Raw genomic sequence first — 16,293 nt, 5'->3', positions numbered from 1 at the left:
TTATCTGGGTGTGTGCTGACAATCCTAAACCAACAAGGGCTTCCGAGAATTTTATAACAATGAACTGTAAAAGTGAAAAAAATTTTTTTAGCTCAGCTATCAGTATGATCGGTGATCATGTGGTCACTGCTTATTGTGGCCGCATGATCGCCTTGACTTAACTGTATGTCAAGTTAAGTAATCCCTTTCCGATCATGACTTACAGTTAAGTCATATGTCGTGAAAGGGTTAATAATAATATTAAAGCACTTTTTTTGTCTTAACCCTTTCACGACATGCGCCGTACATGTACTGCGCATGCCGTGTCTCCCCCTTTGATGTGGGCTCCGGCGGTGAGCCCACATCAAAGTCGCGACATGTCAGCTGTTTTGTACAGCTGACATGTGCGCGCAATAGCGGCGGGTTCACCCGCCGCTATTAACCTGTTAAATGCCGCTGTCAAACGCAGACAGCGGCATTTAACCGGCGCTTCCGGCCGGGTGGCCGGAATTGACGTCATCGCCGACCCCTGTCACATGATCGGGGGTCGGCGATGTGTCAGGACAGTAACCATAGAGGTCCTTGAGACCTCTATGGTTACTGATGCCTACCTGCTGTGAGCGCCCCCCTGTGGTCGGCGCTCACAGCACACCTGCAATTCAGCTACATAGCAGCGATCTCATGATCGCTGCTATGTAGCAGAGCCAATCGAGTGGTGCCAGCTTCTAGCCTCCCATGGAGGCTATTGAAGCATGGCACAAGTAAAAAAAAAATGTTTCTAAAAATATGAAAAATAAAAATAATAATAAATAAAACAATAAAAAAAAAAATCAAACCTACACGTATTTGGTATCGCCGCGTTCAGAATCGCCCGATCTATCAATAAAAAAAAAAGCATTAACCTGATCGCTAAACAGCGTAGCGAAAAAAAAAATCGAAACGCCAGAATTACGTTTTTTTGGGTCGCCGCGACATTGCATTAAAATGCAATAACGGGCGATCAAAAGAACTTATCTGCACAAAAGTGATATTATTAAAAACGTCAGCTCGGCACACAAAAAATAAGCCCTCAACCGACCCCAGATCACAAAAAATGGAGACGCTTCGGGTATCGGAAAATGGCACTTTTATTTTTTTTTTAAGCAAAGTTTTGAATTTTTTTTCACCACTTGGATAAAAAATAACCTAGACATGTTAGGTGTCTATGAGCTCGTAATGACCTAGAGAATCACAAGGGCAGGTTAGTTTTAGCATTTAGTGAACCTAGCAAAAAAGCCAAACAAAAAACAAGTGTGGGATTGCACTTGTTTTGCAATTTCACCGCACTTGGAATTTTTTTCCTGTTTTCTAGTAAAAGACATGGTAAAACCAATGGTGTTATTTAAAAGTACAACTCGTCCCGCAAAAAATAAGCCCTCACATGACCATATTGACGGAAAAATAAAAAAGTTATGGCTCTGGGAAGGAGGGAAGGGAAAAACGAAAACGCAAAAACGAAAAAGGGCCGCAACTTGAAGGGGTTAAAGTCTCTTTATTGTTAATTTCTGTCTTAATGTTGAAAAGGGAGCTGTATGAGAAATATACTCACCATTTGTATTTAATGATGTCCAAATTGTATGACTTTTGGATGTGTTAATGGTAAATTCAGTGACTGTAATAGTAAAATAATACATTCATCATTTATTCACGTGGAACGCATGTTACCAAACTAGACATTTATTAATATATAGCTATAATCATAAACTTACCAACAAAATTCAATTGTACAGGGTGATTCACTTCACCCGGAAAAATTGCTGTAACTTCTTAAAGAGATTATTTTTTATACTGAAATTTGGACTGTTCACACTTTGGTTCATGAGAACCTGATACAAGTGTTGAAAATGTCAACCATTCACATCCAAGCCCACCTGCACACGTCTTTCCATATTGTTGAATGTATTCAGGACATCTGGAGTCATAGCATGAATTTCAGGCTGAATGTTCTCTCGGAGTGCCTGTAATGTTCGTGGCTTGTTACTGCACATCCGACCGTTCAAATGGCCACAAAGGAAAAAATCCGGGTGTGTTAAATCAGTACAATGATTCTGTACAGGCGAACACAACCTTTCTTGGCTGCTTGCTGAGATGTGGAATACGACATGCCTGAAGTCAATCTTTCACATCTTGAACGGTTATTTCAGACATTTTCGGATGTCCTCCATCATACCTATCCAGTAATGTTCCTGAACGTTCCAGCTTATTCACCAATGACAGAATATAGGGTTTGGATGGTGGATTTCAACCTCCAAACTTCTTAGAAATTCACTTTGACACATCTTTAAGGACCCAGTTTTCCAATAAGTTTTCAAAATGAAAACAAGCTCCTCTAAACTGTATCTGTACATTGTTAGCAAACGAAGAAGGAATCCGGCAGGAGTGAAATGCGAACACCACACATAACCTACCGATACGCAGAAAGGCGTGCAGCAACATCTCATAATGGAGATGACCGGCGGGGCGAAAAGTTGTGAAGATCACTTTGCGTGAGGAAGTTTTTTTGTTACTGCCACTGAATTTCACTCACTCTCACTTCTCATGAACCAAAGTATATACAGTCCAAATTTCAGTATAGTCGACCGTCTTTTAGAAGTTACAACAATTTTTCCGGGTAGCGAGTGAATCTCCCCGAATTTAACCTCTGAAATCGGTAAAGCATACATATTGTTAAAATAAAGCAGTATTCACTTTATTCATCCTATCATTGCTGTGCTCTGCAGAAATCTATGCCTTCCTCATATTGCAGAGGGTGCTGTGAATTTAGATTTCTATAGTAAATAATGAGGCTATAATCCCTATTACACAGTTGTTAAAATAGAAAAATATAAAATATACAGGGTGGGCCATTTATATGGATACACTTAAATAAAATGGGAATGGTTGGTGATATCAACTTCCTGTTTGTGGCACATTGTATATGGGAGTGACGGGTGGTGACCATGGCGGCCATTTTGAAGTTGGCCATTTTGGATCCAACTTTATTTTTTTCAATGGGAAGACGGTCATGTGACACATCAAACTTACTGAGAATTTCACAAGAAAAACAATGGTGCTTGGTTTTAATGTAACTTTATTCTTTCATTAGTTATTTACAAGTTTATGACCACTTATAAAATGTGTTCAAAGTGCTGCCCATTGTGTTGACAGTTGGCGATAATGATTTTACTGCCGATCAAAGGCAATGTTTGCCGCACGGTCATGCATGACAGCGTGGCAAACACTGGATGTTCAGGTCCCCCCATTCAAATGAATGGGGTCTAGGTTCGGGTTTGGGTTCGCAGATTTCGTTGATATATTTCAGAGATATTAATATTTGTCTGTACTATTGACATATATAAAATTTGTTGAAAAAACAGTTCTCATTTGCGCAAAACAGTTTAAGACCTAGGTCAATAACATTTTGACCTAATTAAGTATATTGCTACTTACCGTCAGTTATGTTTGTGGTTTCCACTGCAGTGAGTGTATTAGAGCCACTTGTCAATGTATTAGTCCCTGTAAAAAAAGTTAATAATATGAAAATATATTGAAAGCAATTTGAAAGTGGACTGAAAAAAAAATATATACTAATCAGCTGATGGCAAATAACATAATATAAAATACTTTGCAAATGGCTTTTAAACGAGTACTAAGAAAAAATGTTGAAATAATATTCTCTTCATACCTGTGCTATCAACCTGTGCTGAACCTGTGGATTTCTGAGAAAGCGCTGTAAAATGTAAAGAAAAAAACTGAAATTGTTGCATCCAAATTACTGTGTCTACAAATCTTAAAAGAAGTGATATGATGATGTATTTTGGAACATTTTATTTGAACATTTTGATCTGATATTGATAAGGTAATAAAATTGTTCTCACTACTTTTGGATGCATACATTAGATGTATGCATTTGAAAAAAATAATTATAGCATAAAATGTATTTATTTCTTGCCTCTTATACAGTAAAGTGCCAACATATTCTGCAACACGAATTGTCATCATACACATTAATCCCTCAAATTTTAATTTCTCTTTCACACTGGAACTGACTTCACAAAAAGCCAAACATTGTTTTTGGTGTGTGGAAGAAAATAGAAGCCCCTAAAAGAAACTCACACTACACAAAGATACATATAAAACAAATATGCCCCAGAGAAGCTTGGAACTGGCTTCCTTTGTGTGAGATTTATAATGACAAGCAGCCTTGGTCGCCTCCATGACCTCTGCACCTATTGTGTAGAGGAGAGTTGAGCTATTTTTCATTACAAACACCTCTGTAGCTCTCCGTTTCAGAGAAGTCAGTGTCGGGAAAGTTGGAGCAGATCAGAACTAAGAGCATTGTGAGATATCCGCAGCAACATATGTTTATAGTGACACATAGCCAGGTACGGACTGGGGCTGAAATCCAGCCCTGACATTTGAAATCACACAGGCCCATGGTGTTCCAGTCCCTGAGTACCAGATGGGACATATTATTAATATTACCCTGGATGGTAGAAAGAAAGATTTACTACAAGACCAATTCACCATCATAACTCTTAACAATATGGATGTCTTGAGAGCACAGATTCTGCTAACAACGTAGCAGGCGAGGCAGCCAACAACCAGACCGCCCCTTCTGGCATTTGCCAGAATTGCCAGATGGCCAGTCCAGCCCTGCACATAGCTATGCTCTATTACCCCTACTCACTCACTGAAATGAGAGATGCAGAGGAGTTTGTAATGCCACACAGCTCTGCTCTACTTTACACAGCAAGTGAGAGATCACAGAGGAGAGCAGAACTGTGTATCATTACACATCTTACAGGAAAAAGCTGAATTTAGAATTCTTTGGGTGCATGTTCTTTTATTTCCCTGCATGACAACTCCTGGTTATGATTGGACAACATTATGCAAGGGAAAAAATACATAAGCCAGACACAACTCTCTGCTAATGACCCCTTGGTTGAAGGGGAAATTAGAAACTAAACTTTGCAAGCTAATGTCTCCGCAACAGAAATGAGAAGTTTGCTTTTAACATATGTTAGCAATCTAAGCCCTGATTACTTTTTCTTTTTTCAAAAAAAATCTGCAAGATCAGCATACAATCCAAAAAAGTTTTACATTTTTGCTCAAAACTGTCAGGGGCCAAAATGTGATTTTTTTTTTTCAAGACCAGAAAACAGGCGCATTCAGTATTTTAATACATCTCTCCCATTATATTACCTTATTGCAGTTCTATCAACAATTTGAAAAGTCAATTATAAGATGGCAACAATCTACAGCATTTGTATGTATTTTGTGCATAGACACTAAACGCTGTATGCACACAACCTTTGGATGTGTTTACAGTACCTTCATATTTGCAACAATATCACAGGTTTTGCAAACCAGTGGATAAAACATGTTTCATATTTTTTAAATAGAAGTGTTTTCTGCTACAAATACAAAAATTGTTTCAAACCAATGACAAACTACAAACAAAATGGTACTTGTGACCATCCCCCTAATGCAGCCAAGTGACTTTAGAAACATAGCCTTGTGTGTCTTGTATGAATTACATACCTGTTGTGGGGCTGCTTGTTGGCGATATTGGCCCTGTTGTCACTTTAGAGATAAAAACAAATAAAAAAGTAATGTTAAGCAATATCAGCTAGAGATTTGCTAAAATGTAACCTCAATATGAAATTAATAGTTCTATGTGATTTCTAGTTGACTGTTGACAGCTACTTTACACTGCATAAAACCTATAAGAGTCACCATTAACAAGCAAACACTTCAAGTAAAGGGAGAACATAAACCCCACAATTTGTAAAGCAATATGTCCTGAATACACCAACACATTATACCGCAGGGTTATGAAGGTAAGAAGCGCTATTGACATTAAGAGTTCAAATTTGACTGGAATTCATTGTGGTCGTCATGTCGCATTTACAGAGCCTGCAAGGTGCCAAAATAAAAGAAACCCCCAACAGAGGCGCATTGTGCATGACCGAAAGTGCAGAATTTGTAAAATGAGACATATTTTGCACTTCCGATCATCTCATATTTAAAATGTGAAAGATGAAAATACATTTTTTTGTTACGTAAAATACAAAGGAAATGTGTCATCTTTAACTTTAAGTCTTTTAGAGATCATTTCATCTTCATCTTGCTTAACTGTTCACAATAACATTAATTTTGAACAGACCAGACTGTATATATACCAGAAGTTTACATACACTATATAAAAAGACACATATGCATGTTTTTTCCCAATAGCTGACACAAAATCAGAATAAATCTGTCTGGTTTTAGGTCAATTAGGATTACCATAATTATTATTATTTGCCAAATGCCAGAATGATGAGAGAGAGAGAATGTTTTAAGGCATTTTAATTACTCACTACAAAGTCAAAAGTTTACATACACTAAGATTACTATGCCTTTAATCAATTCTCTCAGTGTGAAAAACAAGATAATCTTATGATTATGATACCTTTTAATGGCTAACAAAAAATGATGTTACAAATAAAGCTTTCAAGACTTCGGTCCCTTCCTCAGGCATGGTATAAGGCTATGTTCACACGATGCGGTTTTTGCTGCGGATCCGCAGCGGATTTGCAGCAGTTTTCCATGCAGGGTACAGTACAATGTTACCCTATGGAAAACAAAATCCGCTGTGCCGGCGATCCTTTTTTTCGCAGGCAAATCCGCGCGGATTTGCCTGCAGAAAAAAAGAAGTACCATGTCAATTCTTTCTGCGGATTCCGCTGCGGGTTTCCAACAGCACCAATAGGAAACTGCAGTTGGAAACCCGCAGTGGAATCCGCAGTAGAAAAAGGACACAAATCCGCGGTGAAAAGCACCGCGGGTTTTCACTGCGGATTTTCCCAAAAAAGGACCTGAAAAATCCGCAGTGAAAAAAGGATCGTGTGAACAAGCCCTAACAAAGTTTCTGAAGAAACACAAATACAGTGCCTTGCGAAAGTATTCGGCCCCCTGGAACCTTTCAACCTTTTCCCACATATCATGCTTCAAACAAAGATACCAAATGTAAATTTTTGGTGAAGAATCAACAATTTTAACACAATTGTGAAGTTGAACAAAATTTATTGGTTATTTAAAATTTTTGGGGACATTCAAAAACTGAAAAGTGGGGCGTGCAATATTATTCGGTCTCCTGGGCAGGGGAGCAAGCAAAAGACAATACTGACTTTACAGCAGGGGATCACAGTGAATTCATTTTGTGAGGTAAAATATTTCACTGACTGTTTTCACAAAATGTATCCTCTGCAATCTCCTGCTGTATTGTCAGTATTGTATTTTTCTTCCTCCCCTGCCCAGGAGCTGTGATATGTTCTGTACACGGTCAGACACAGACAATTTTTAAAATGAACTTTTGTTCGTGGGGAAAACCCCTTTAAAAAGCAAATATCAACGCCAACATGGCTCCTCCTAAAAAGTATGCCAATGACAATGAAAGGAAAGAAGCAAAGGCACAACGTCAAAGACAACAAAGGGCAAATGAGACTCTTAAAGATCAACAGCATCGCTGGGACAAAAACAATGCAAATAAGCATAGGCGTCATTAGATTATCACAGGATGCCATTAGGCAACAACAGAGCCGCATGCCTGCCCCCCATCGTGACATTACCGTCCTCCCGATGCGATAGCATCACGCCTCCATCTAGTGTATATATATGTATATATAATATATATACTGTATGTGTGTTTGTGTTTTTATGCTAGTCGCTGTGCTGTCCATATGATCCACATTTATATAGTTGTCTTTTTTTTTTGTTTTGTCATTTTTGCGCATACTAAAAACTATTTTTTTTTACGTAATTTGTTTTTTGTATCACAATATACTAATAGCTATAATTTTTTTTTGCCAACAAAGCTGTATGGGGGCTCCTTTTTGCAGGACGAGGTGAGGTTTTCAGTAATATAAAACATTTTTTATATGATTTTCACTTTTTATTCCAATTTTTATGTGTCATTATGATGAAAAAGTTACATTTTTGGGGTCAATTTTTTTTTTAAAATGGTGTTCAACGTATTGGTTGCGACAATACATAGTAATTTTTATGCTTATTTATTTAAATTTTATTACAGAAATACAGCTTTTTAGACATGGAACATATTTTATTGTTTGTATGCACTTTATTTTTTTATTTTTTCATCTTTTTACAAATTTTGCTAGACTTTTTTTTATTCAACTTTTGATTGTATGATTGCTTGATCTTATACTCTGCAATACTTATGAATTGCAGGTTATTAGACTGGTCATTCTTAGGGCTCATGCAGATTTCTGTGCAAATCAGTCAGATCTTGGATCGCAAATGCACCTATATCCCATGAGGCTGTCACGTTTGAGTCAGTAGAGCCGTCGGTCAGTAGAGTCCGTTCTAGCAGTCCGCACTCCGACCTATTTGCACGGACGTCTGCATGAGTCCTTACACTGACTAGAGGCATGATAGACCCTGGTTATGGTAGCTGGGTAACTACAGGGACATTGGCATGGGGTCATCATGGCAACCATCTGCACCGTGAGATCGCAAGTGTGGATAAAAAGAAAGTCCCACCCCTGTGTATTTTATTGATGCTATTGCTATTGACATTGGCATCTAAGATGGTTAAACAGCTACGTTCCATGCTAGCAATGATTGCAGACATCACAGCTGGTTGTCAGTTATGATTTACAGCTGATACCTACTGATGATTTTGTTGGAAAGCGAGCAAAATCATTGCGCCTTACAAGTACGGTGATTTGTGGGAAAGCTTTTCCCGCTGCGCTCTACATTTATAGCGGATGTTGGTACAGGGTTAAATAAAGTTATCTGCATAAATACAAAAACAACTATTGAATACAAAATTGAATATGATGTAAGAAAAATTGCACAGTGCGCTAGATATGAACTAAACTGTTCTGTAATGAGGCCAAAAATTATCATCTGACTCACGGTGCATTTACAGCAGGTGATGGATGGTGTTAAATGATCACATTCAGTAAGTAATAGCCTGTTTACACAGGCAGGCCGTGCTTCAGATGCGCACTGAACAATCAGTAATAGATTGGTAGCCTATGCGCACAAAACATTGTCCTCAGCGCACAGGTCCTGTTTAAACATGGCAATGTGCTGCCGAGAACAATGATCTATTGGGCAAACCAAAGGATTATTTCACTGATGAACAAGCATTTTACTCTGCTTGGATTACCGTGCTCCTCGATAGAAGTGCCGAAGTCTCACAAGACTTCACAAATCTCACGAGACATCGGCACTATCTTCAATGGAGCACAGTGCCCCGCTCCACTGCACAGGCACCAGATTCCCAGCCCCGCAGTGTGAATACATCATAACACACTGTGGGGCATGATCTGGGGCCTCCGCTACATGCAGGCGCGATATCCTTACATCATCTGATGTAAGTTCACGGGCAGCACGCACAGCGCATGCCCGAGAACTGATTGCAGAGCGCAGGCGCCGGTGACGTCACGAGAAAGAGAAGAGGCAGCACACGGAGGACAGAGCGGGATGATGGAAGGCTGCGAGGCGGTTGAGTTAGGGGGAGAAAACATACCTCCATGACTCAATAGAGGTATGGCGGGAAATTTATAAAACTCATAATTTCAGCGTTCCTAGGGATCATAAACATAAGAGCCACCTTCACAGAATGCAGCCTTGCAGACTCGCTGCCCTGGAGTGATAGGTCTATCCCACAAAAAAATGTCTAAAATACATAAAATGGTGAAAAGTATGTATGTCATTTTTGGGTGCAAATTGAAATGGAGTTGCGGCACACTTATTTTAGTAAATCTCCCTCTTAGTGTCATCAAATTTATTTTTCTAATACAGGAGAAGATGGATTATATTTTTGATATGTTACTGACTTGAGGCGCCTGTAGCCACTGACAGACTACATGTATATATCTTGGGTTCTGGAGTGGCCATCTTAGTCTCCTGACCTCAATATCATTGAGCCACTCTGGGGTGATCTCAAGCGCGCAGTTCATGCTAGAAAGCCCAGGAATTTACAGGAACAGGAAACTTTTTGCCAAGAAGTCTGGGCAGCTTTACCATCTGAGAAAATTAAGAACCTCATCCACAACTACCACAAAAGACTTCAAGCTTCCATTGATGTTAGAGGGGACAATATATGGTATTAGGAAATGGGATATGTGAACTTTTGATCGGGGTCATTTGGATGTTTTGGGTTGTCATTATGATTTAAAAAGAGAAAACACAGTAGTTTGACAATAATTAGCTTCACCCATCCACTAACTATGAGTGGACAAAAAGTTTTGGCGTTCTCATTCATATTCTCTGAAAAAAAAGGCCAAGAAACCAAAAATTCTGCCAGAGTATGTAAACTTTTAAATACAACTCTGTAAGGTCTTTAACATGGGAAACTTCCGATGTAGCAACCGTTATCCCAATGGCTGTGGCTGCTACGCTGATAAAGTAGCATAATCCATTAACGTTGCATGTGAATAGCCACACTATACAAATAGCATAGCTAAGGTGGCACGCCATGTGGTGGAAATTGATACAGTGGATGGTATCCAATGCAGAAGCCAGACATATACATTTTATGTTTGCTTAACATATTTCACCATATATTTCAGCATTTGTCGGATTTTGAGACAATGGAATTACAAATTTATTATGTTACTTGTTCCCTGATGCCTGATCATCACTAGAATAAGTATCATAGGCCTTTCTATTTAAGCTGAATATTTATCTACAATAATATGCTTGTGATTTATGGCAGACTTTCCTTGTCAATTTTTTCACCACTCTTCAGTCTCAGGTTTATGCAGATTATACTTGGAGTACAGTATTGTGCAATATTCCACAACCCTCACAGGCAATAAGTCATAAAGCTGAGACATGCATGAGGGAAATCTATCCAACATGACATGAGTGGTAAAAAAGAGACGTTAAGATAATTAAATCAAATTATTTATAATTAGTATAACATGAGAAGCATCACAGGTTCATTTTACCTCCAAGATCTCTTTTGTGAAACATGTGAATGTTATTGTTGATCAGACCTGTTTCGTAGAAGAATAAAAAGGAAATTATTATAATTATAACTAATTGTGTTATTATTATGATTGTGTATTTATTTATATTGCATAATTATTAAAGCTGATTAAGAACTCAAGATTCACAGGTTGTTGCCTTCCTGACATAAAGGAAACATGTTCTAGCTGGTAATATTTCTTTTTTGAACATAAAAATTGAAATAGCATGAATAATATCAGGGTGATTTATGGATGTACTGTCCGATAAAGGTGACAGTAAGTTCGGCTCTAAAGCCTCCACACTTTTACTGTTACTTTTATGTGTGAGAAAAAAATGGCACAACAAAAATATTGTAAATCCAAGGACAACTCTAATCCGGATTTTATAGTATTATTTGATAGGAATAAACCTGCTAGTCTATTAGAATAAAACTACAAAGGTGACTTTGCTTAGAGATTCTGATGGTCAGTCAGATGACAACATCATACTTAGGCAATTTTGTATTCTATTTTTATAGGAATGATTTCATATACAGTATTGACCAAAAGTTTAAGCAGGTGTGGAAAGAATGATCTGAAAAATGGATGATTACAAGAGTAGTAAGGTATACATCACAATACTTGCCATCAGAATAACTCATTAACTCAGTCTCGATCATGCCCAGGACCTCTTTATAAAACACTGCTGTCTGCAGGACACCATCTTAGACACCATCTTAGTATATTGCACGACAGATCCGCTATACATTCCATAAATAGAAGAAACAACACTAGTGTGAACACAGCCTAAAATGCTCATCACCAAATACTTCATTGATATGTACCCACTGAATATTGTCCGAATTCCCGTTCAAACATTTGTCTTGGCATGCTTTAGATAATAGAAAGAGTTATATAGAAACGGTCATCAAGTTTTCTCTATAACAGCCTTTGCCACCCCGCTGTGCAGTCTTTAATTCTATTCTTGACAAGCCGAGTATATCACTCTGGCAGTGATACACACATTATAAAAAAGATTTAACAAAAACTGACATGTTGGATACACATGTATACAAAATCCAAACCAGGGGGAAAATAATAGAAGAAGGAGTGGCATTGCCCTTGATACTAGCTAGATTCCTACAAAAAATTGGAGCACAAATTGGAGCACTGTGCCCCAAAATACTGAGCGAGATGAGACACAGTCATATAAATAATAATATTAGAAGGTTTATTGATTGCTCACTCACAAAAAGGGAATAAATACCAAAATAGTGACAAAATAGGAACAATTGGTAAAGAGAAGGCAACATACACCATCAGATAGGTCATGTCACATTGTAAAAATGCACATGCATCGAAAAATTACAAACATCCCACAATATATGGCTACACAAAATACTGAGGAGCTCGCAAGCAAATACATGTGAGCTAAGTAATGAGGTAAAAAAGTTGTAAGAAGGTCCTTTTGTGTATAAGGTTAATGAAACTATGCAGAGATAAGTGAGACTGTGAAGTCTGACAATGTATCCAGAAAGGCCATCAAATCAAGGTCCTCCAGCAAAACCATACTGGAATGTTGTTACCAAAACTCATTATATCCATAAAGTGCTATTGACAGTGCTATTGCAAAATGCTCACCCATGTGGGAAAAGGGTGAAGAAACTGTGTTTGCCGCAGCCCCAACGTGCGTTTCGCCTGCCGAGGAAGCCGACCACACGAAATTCCTCAGTATTTTGTGTAGGTTATATACTCTCCATGCCATATATTGTAGAATGTTTTTAATTTTTTGATGCTTGTGCTTTTTTAGAATGTGACGTGAGCTATCTGTGATGGTGTGTTGCCTTATCTTCACCAAGTGTACCCATTTTGCCACCATTTTTGTATTTATTCCCTTTTTTTCGAATGAGCAAACAATAAACTTTATAATACTATTATTTTATATGACTGTGTCTCATCTCACTCGGTATTTTGGAGCACAGTGCTCCAATTTATCATACGTTATTAAAAAACAGATTTATAGCAGTCCTACACTGTATTCTAATGAGGGATGAGATGTCTGATGAGCATCTCCAGACCATGCTCAGCACCTACCTATGACTGACATAGATGTTATCTTCTAGTTCATCTATAAAGAAAACAAAGCGTCACGTCTCCACATGTGCAGGCTCTTTGCTCAATTTAGATTTTGCCAGCTGTTTGATGACATCCTCCATGTCAATCGTAGATGGAGAGGCACTGATATAACGTAGAGAAGTGGAACTGAGCATGGGCCAGAGATGCCCTTCAGCCTACTCATTAAATACAATGTAGGACAACTTTAAAGTTTTTTTTTTAGGTTTGCAACGCAGCCAGAGAGATATGCAAGGCTTGTTAGGAATAGGTTGCAAGGCTGCACACAGGGTGGCTACAGATGTAATAGAGGAAACCTGATGACAAGTTCCATTTAATTTATTGTTATCATCTATTATCCAAACTGGCCCAAATGTAATTTGCATGCATGCCTAGAAAAAAGCTTTCAACCAGAAATTGGGACAATCTTCAGTGGGTACATAGCACTGAAGCACTTTACCTTTATACTAATACTAAGCTCACACTAGAGTTATGACTTCTACTTATGGAAAGAATGATGGATCAGTCATAAAATGTGCTAAAATGGTGACCATTAGACAGGCGTGACATATGAAGGGGTTCAGGGTATAGTTGAGACTTCTGTTATTCTTATAGCAAGTATAGCCCTGTATGTCTTGCTATGTTTGAGAGAAACAGAAGCTCTGAGCATATTTGTTAATAGAAATGCCACTCTCCTAAGGGTACCGTCTCACAGTGGCACTTTGGTCGCTACGACGGCACGATCCGTGACGCTCCAGCGTCGCTCAATTATCGCTCCAGCGTCGTAGACTGCGGTCACACTTCGCAATGCACGGCGCTGGAGCGATAATTTCATGACGTATTTGCGATGACAATATCATCATGACAATGACAATATCGTGCACACCTTTGTTACACGATGCGATCATGCCGCCCCAGCGGGATACTTGACGACGAAAGAAAGTTTCAAACGATCTGCTACGACGTACGATTCTCAGCGGGGTCCCTGATCGCAGTAGCTTGTCAGACACAGGGAGATCGTAAGTATATCGCTGGAGCGTCATGGATCGTGCCGTTGTAGCGACCAAAGTGCCACTGTGAGACGGTACCCTTAGGCAGAAGACAGGTAGTTACATTTTCCAGGATGCTTTCCAAAATCACTAAAACGTGCCTAGCTCAAAATGGTGAAATTTTGGCAATGGCAGTGTATTATTATATTCCTAAACATCTACATTTTGGATATGGATGGTTGTCCTTTATTTAAAGGGAACCTGTCGCCAGTTTTTTCGCTTACCGTATATGCTCAACACCCATAACATCATAAGAATGGGATTCCTGCAACCCTTTTATATCCCCAGACGTGCCCCTGAATACCTCAGAAGAAGTGTCATCCGTTAACCATGTAGTGCCTGAAGTTTCATGCCTGCGCAGTGGAATTGGAGAGCTGCGCCCTATTGAACAGCCAACATTTCACTGCACAGGCGCGAGACAGGCACCACGTTGACACCGGAAAGACGCCATCCATTTACATGTAGTTAGAAGAGGCAGCATTGGGAGGGATCGGGGTGGCATTTGAAGGGACCGGGGCAGCGCTGATTACAATCTGGAACCACCCATAGGACCAAACCGTGCAGCGCGGAACATGTATAAAACACTTTTTGTGAGGAATGCAGGGGCAAGTCTGAGGATATAAAGGGGCTTGCAGGAACAAATTCTTATGAGGCTAAATGTGATGGGCATAGATTAAAAGAGAAAAAAAACGTTGACAGGTTCCCTTTGAATTTACATTCACTATGTTTTTCTTTATTTATCTGACGGTCATATTGTGTTTCACTTCTGAATAGTACTAACTTGCTTCTGGTTTCATTATGATTATAGCATTTACGTGTATTTTATAATGAATACATTTGTTATTATTTAGCATTATTTTAGCAAAGCAAATGCATCAAACGTTTTTCTTTTAAGCCTGAATATGAATGGGTTATTGTGGTACATTAATGCTAATTAAGAATGAAAGCTCATACACTTAGCAAGCAAAACTCCCATTGGACTTGCGTTTCTTATATTTAATATGTTTTAATTCAGGGTTCATATTGTTATATTTTACTGTCCACTTTGGACATATGAAAATCAACAAGAAAAAAACTGTACAAAAATTCATGGGGATGGAACAGGAAAAAAACAAACAAAAGCACATGTCATATTCATAGTATGGAAATCTGTAGTGCCATCCTACAGAACATTCATGAGCGTTTCTATGTGTATCCAGGACAAACAGGAGTTTTACAACGAATTGCAGATATCGCAGTCTAACCTTTGAATCCAGTTTTACAATACACTCCAAAACCAACACACAACAAGGGGTCCACAAAAGGAGAAGCCATTTATCAATAGATAATAGATTAATAGCCAAAAAGATTCTTGCTATCATTACAATCATTGTGCATAACTCCTTTCAAAATCTGAGCATTTACGTGAAACTGTATCCGGAACATCCCAGTATCTCTTACTACATTACCAAATATCCAGAAAGATGAGCTATGGGATGTTGTTTGGTAAGGAAAGTCTTCACACCAGAGAGTACGAGGCTTATGATAATGCTATTTTCTCCAATTAAAGAGTACCTGTCACTTCCTGATAATATCTATTTTTTTACCTTGTGTAAATGCCGCTGCTCTCCTTAATCTGAGGTTGTTTATTTTTTTGTTCCTGTTCCTCTCATTCCTGAGATACTGTCATCTATTCCTTTTGTATAAATCTAGCCTTTTCATGCAACTGGGCATGGTCCTAATGGAGATGCCCACAGACAAGACCACTACTCCTACTTGGCTAAAAAGACTAGATTTACATACAGGAAAGAGGAGGCCATATTTCAAAAATAGAAAGGCCTGGGAATAAAATGAAAACAACTCCAGATTCAGGAAAACAGTGGCATTTACATCAAGTAAAAAATAGATATTTATGGAAAGTGGCAAGTCCACCATAAAACAGCTTCTTCACAAGGTCAAATAATCCTAGATTCACTCTTTACCCTTGCAGAGTAAGGGCTCATGCAGATTGGTCAGAGTACTGACCGCTAGTGCACAGATTTAGTCGCAAGTCTCCCGACCCAAGGCAAAGAAATTCTCTTTTGCTACATTCCTATGAATTTCATAATAAATTAAAGCAGGGGTCTTTTATATTTATACTTCAGGTTCTGAGAGGAGTTAAGCATTAGGTATGTAATCAATGTATT

The 16,293-nt window shown here is 38.6% G+C and overlaps 1 protein-coding gene across 3 annotated transcripts in view; it reads right to left on the bottom strand.

The window, feature by feature from the left end:
• ADGRG2 (adhesion G protein-coupled receptor G2) overlaps positions 1 to 16,293 on the bottom strand; it is a 225,666-nt gene that overhangs the window by 104,832 nt on the left and 104,541 nt on the right. For 2 of the 3 annotated variants that reach the window (XM_077294652.1, XM_077294651.1), the window contains exons 5-9: positions 10,968 to 11,015; positions 5,542 to 5,583; positions 3,683 to 3,727; positions 3,448 to 3,513; positions 1,568 to 1,630 (exon numbers count right to left, since the gene is read on the bottom strand). In XM_077294652.1, the coding sequence (XP_077150767.1) occupies positions 1,568 to 1,630; positions 3,448 to 3,513; positions 3,683 to 3,727; positions 5,542 to 5,583; positions 10,968 to 11,015 (264 nt within the window). The remainder of the gene's footprint in view (positions 1 to 1,567; positions 1,631 to 3,447; positions 3,514 to 3,682; positions 3,728 to 5,541; positions 5,584 to 10,967; positions 11,016 to 16,293) is intronic. The other variant, XM_077294653.1, reaches the window with a different exon arrangement.

Source organism: Ranitomeya variabilis, chromosome 3 (genome assembly GCF_051348905.1).
Source record: "Ranitomeya variabilis isolate aRanVar5 chromosome 3, aRanVar5.hap1, whole genome shotgun sequence".
Classification (NCBI taxonomy): Eukaryota; Metazoa; Chordata; class Amphibia; order Anura; family Dendrobatidae; genus Ranitomeya; species Ranitomeya variabilis.
The sequence above is the reverse complement of the archived record's forward strand: the minus strand, read 5'-3'. Positions and strand labels throughout refer to the sequence as shown.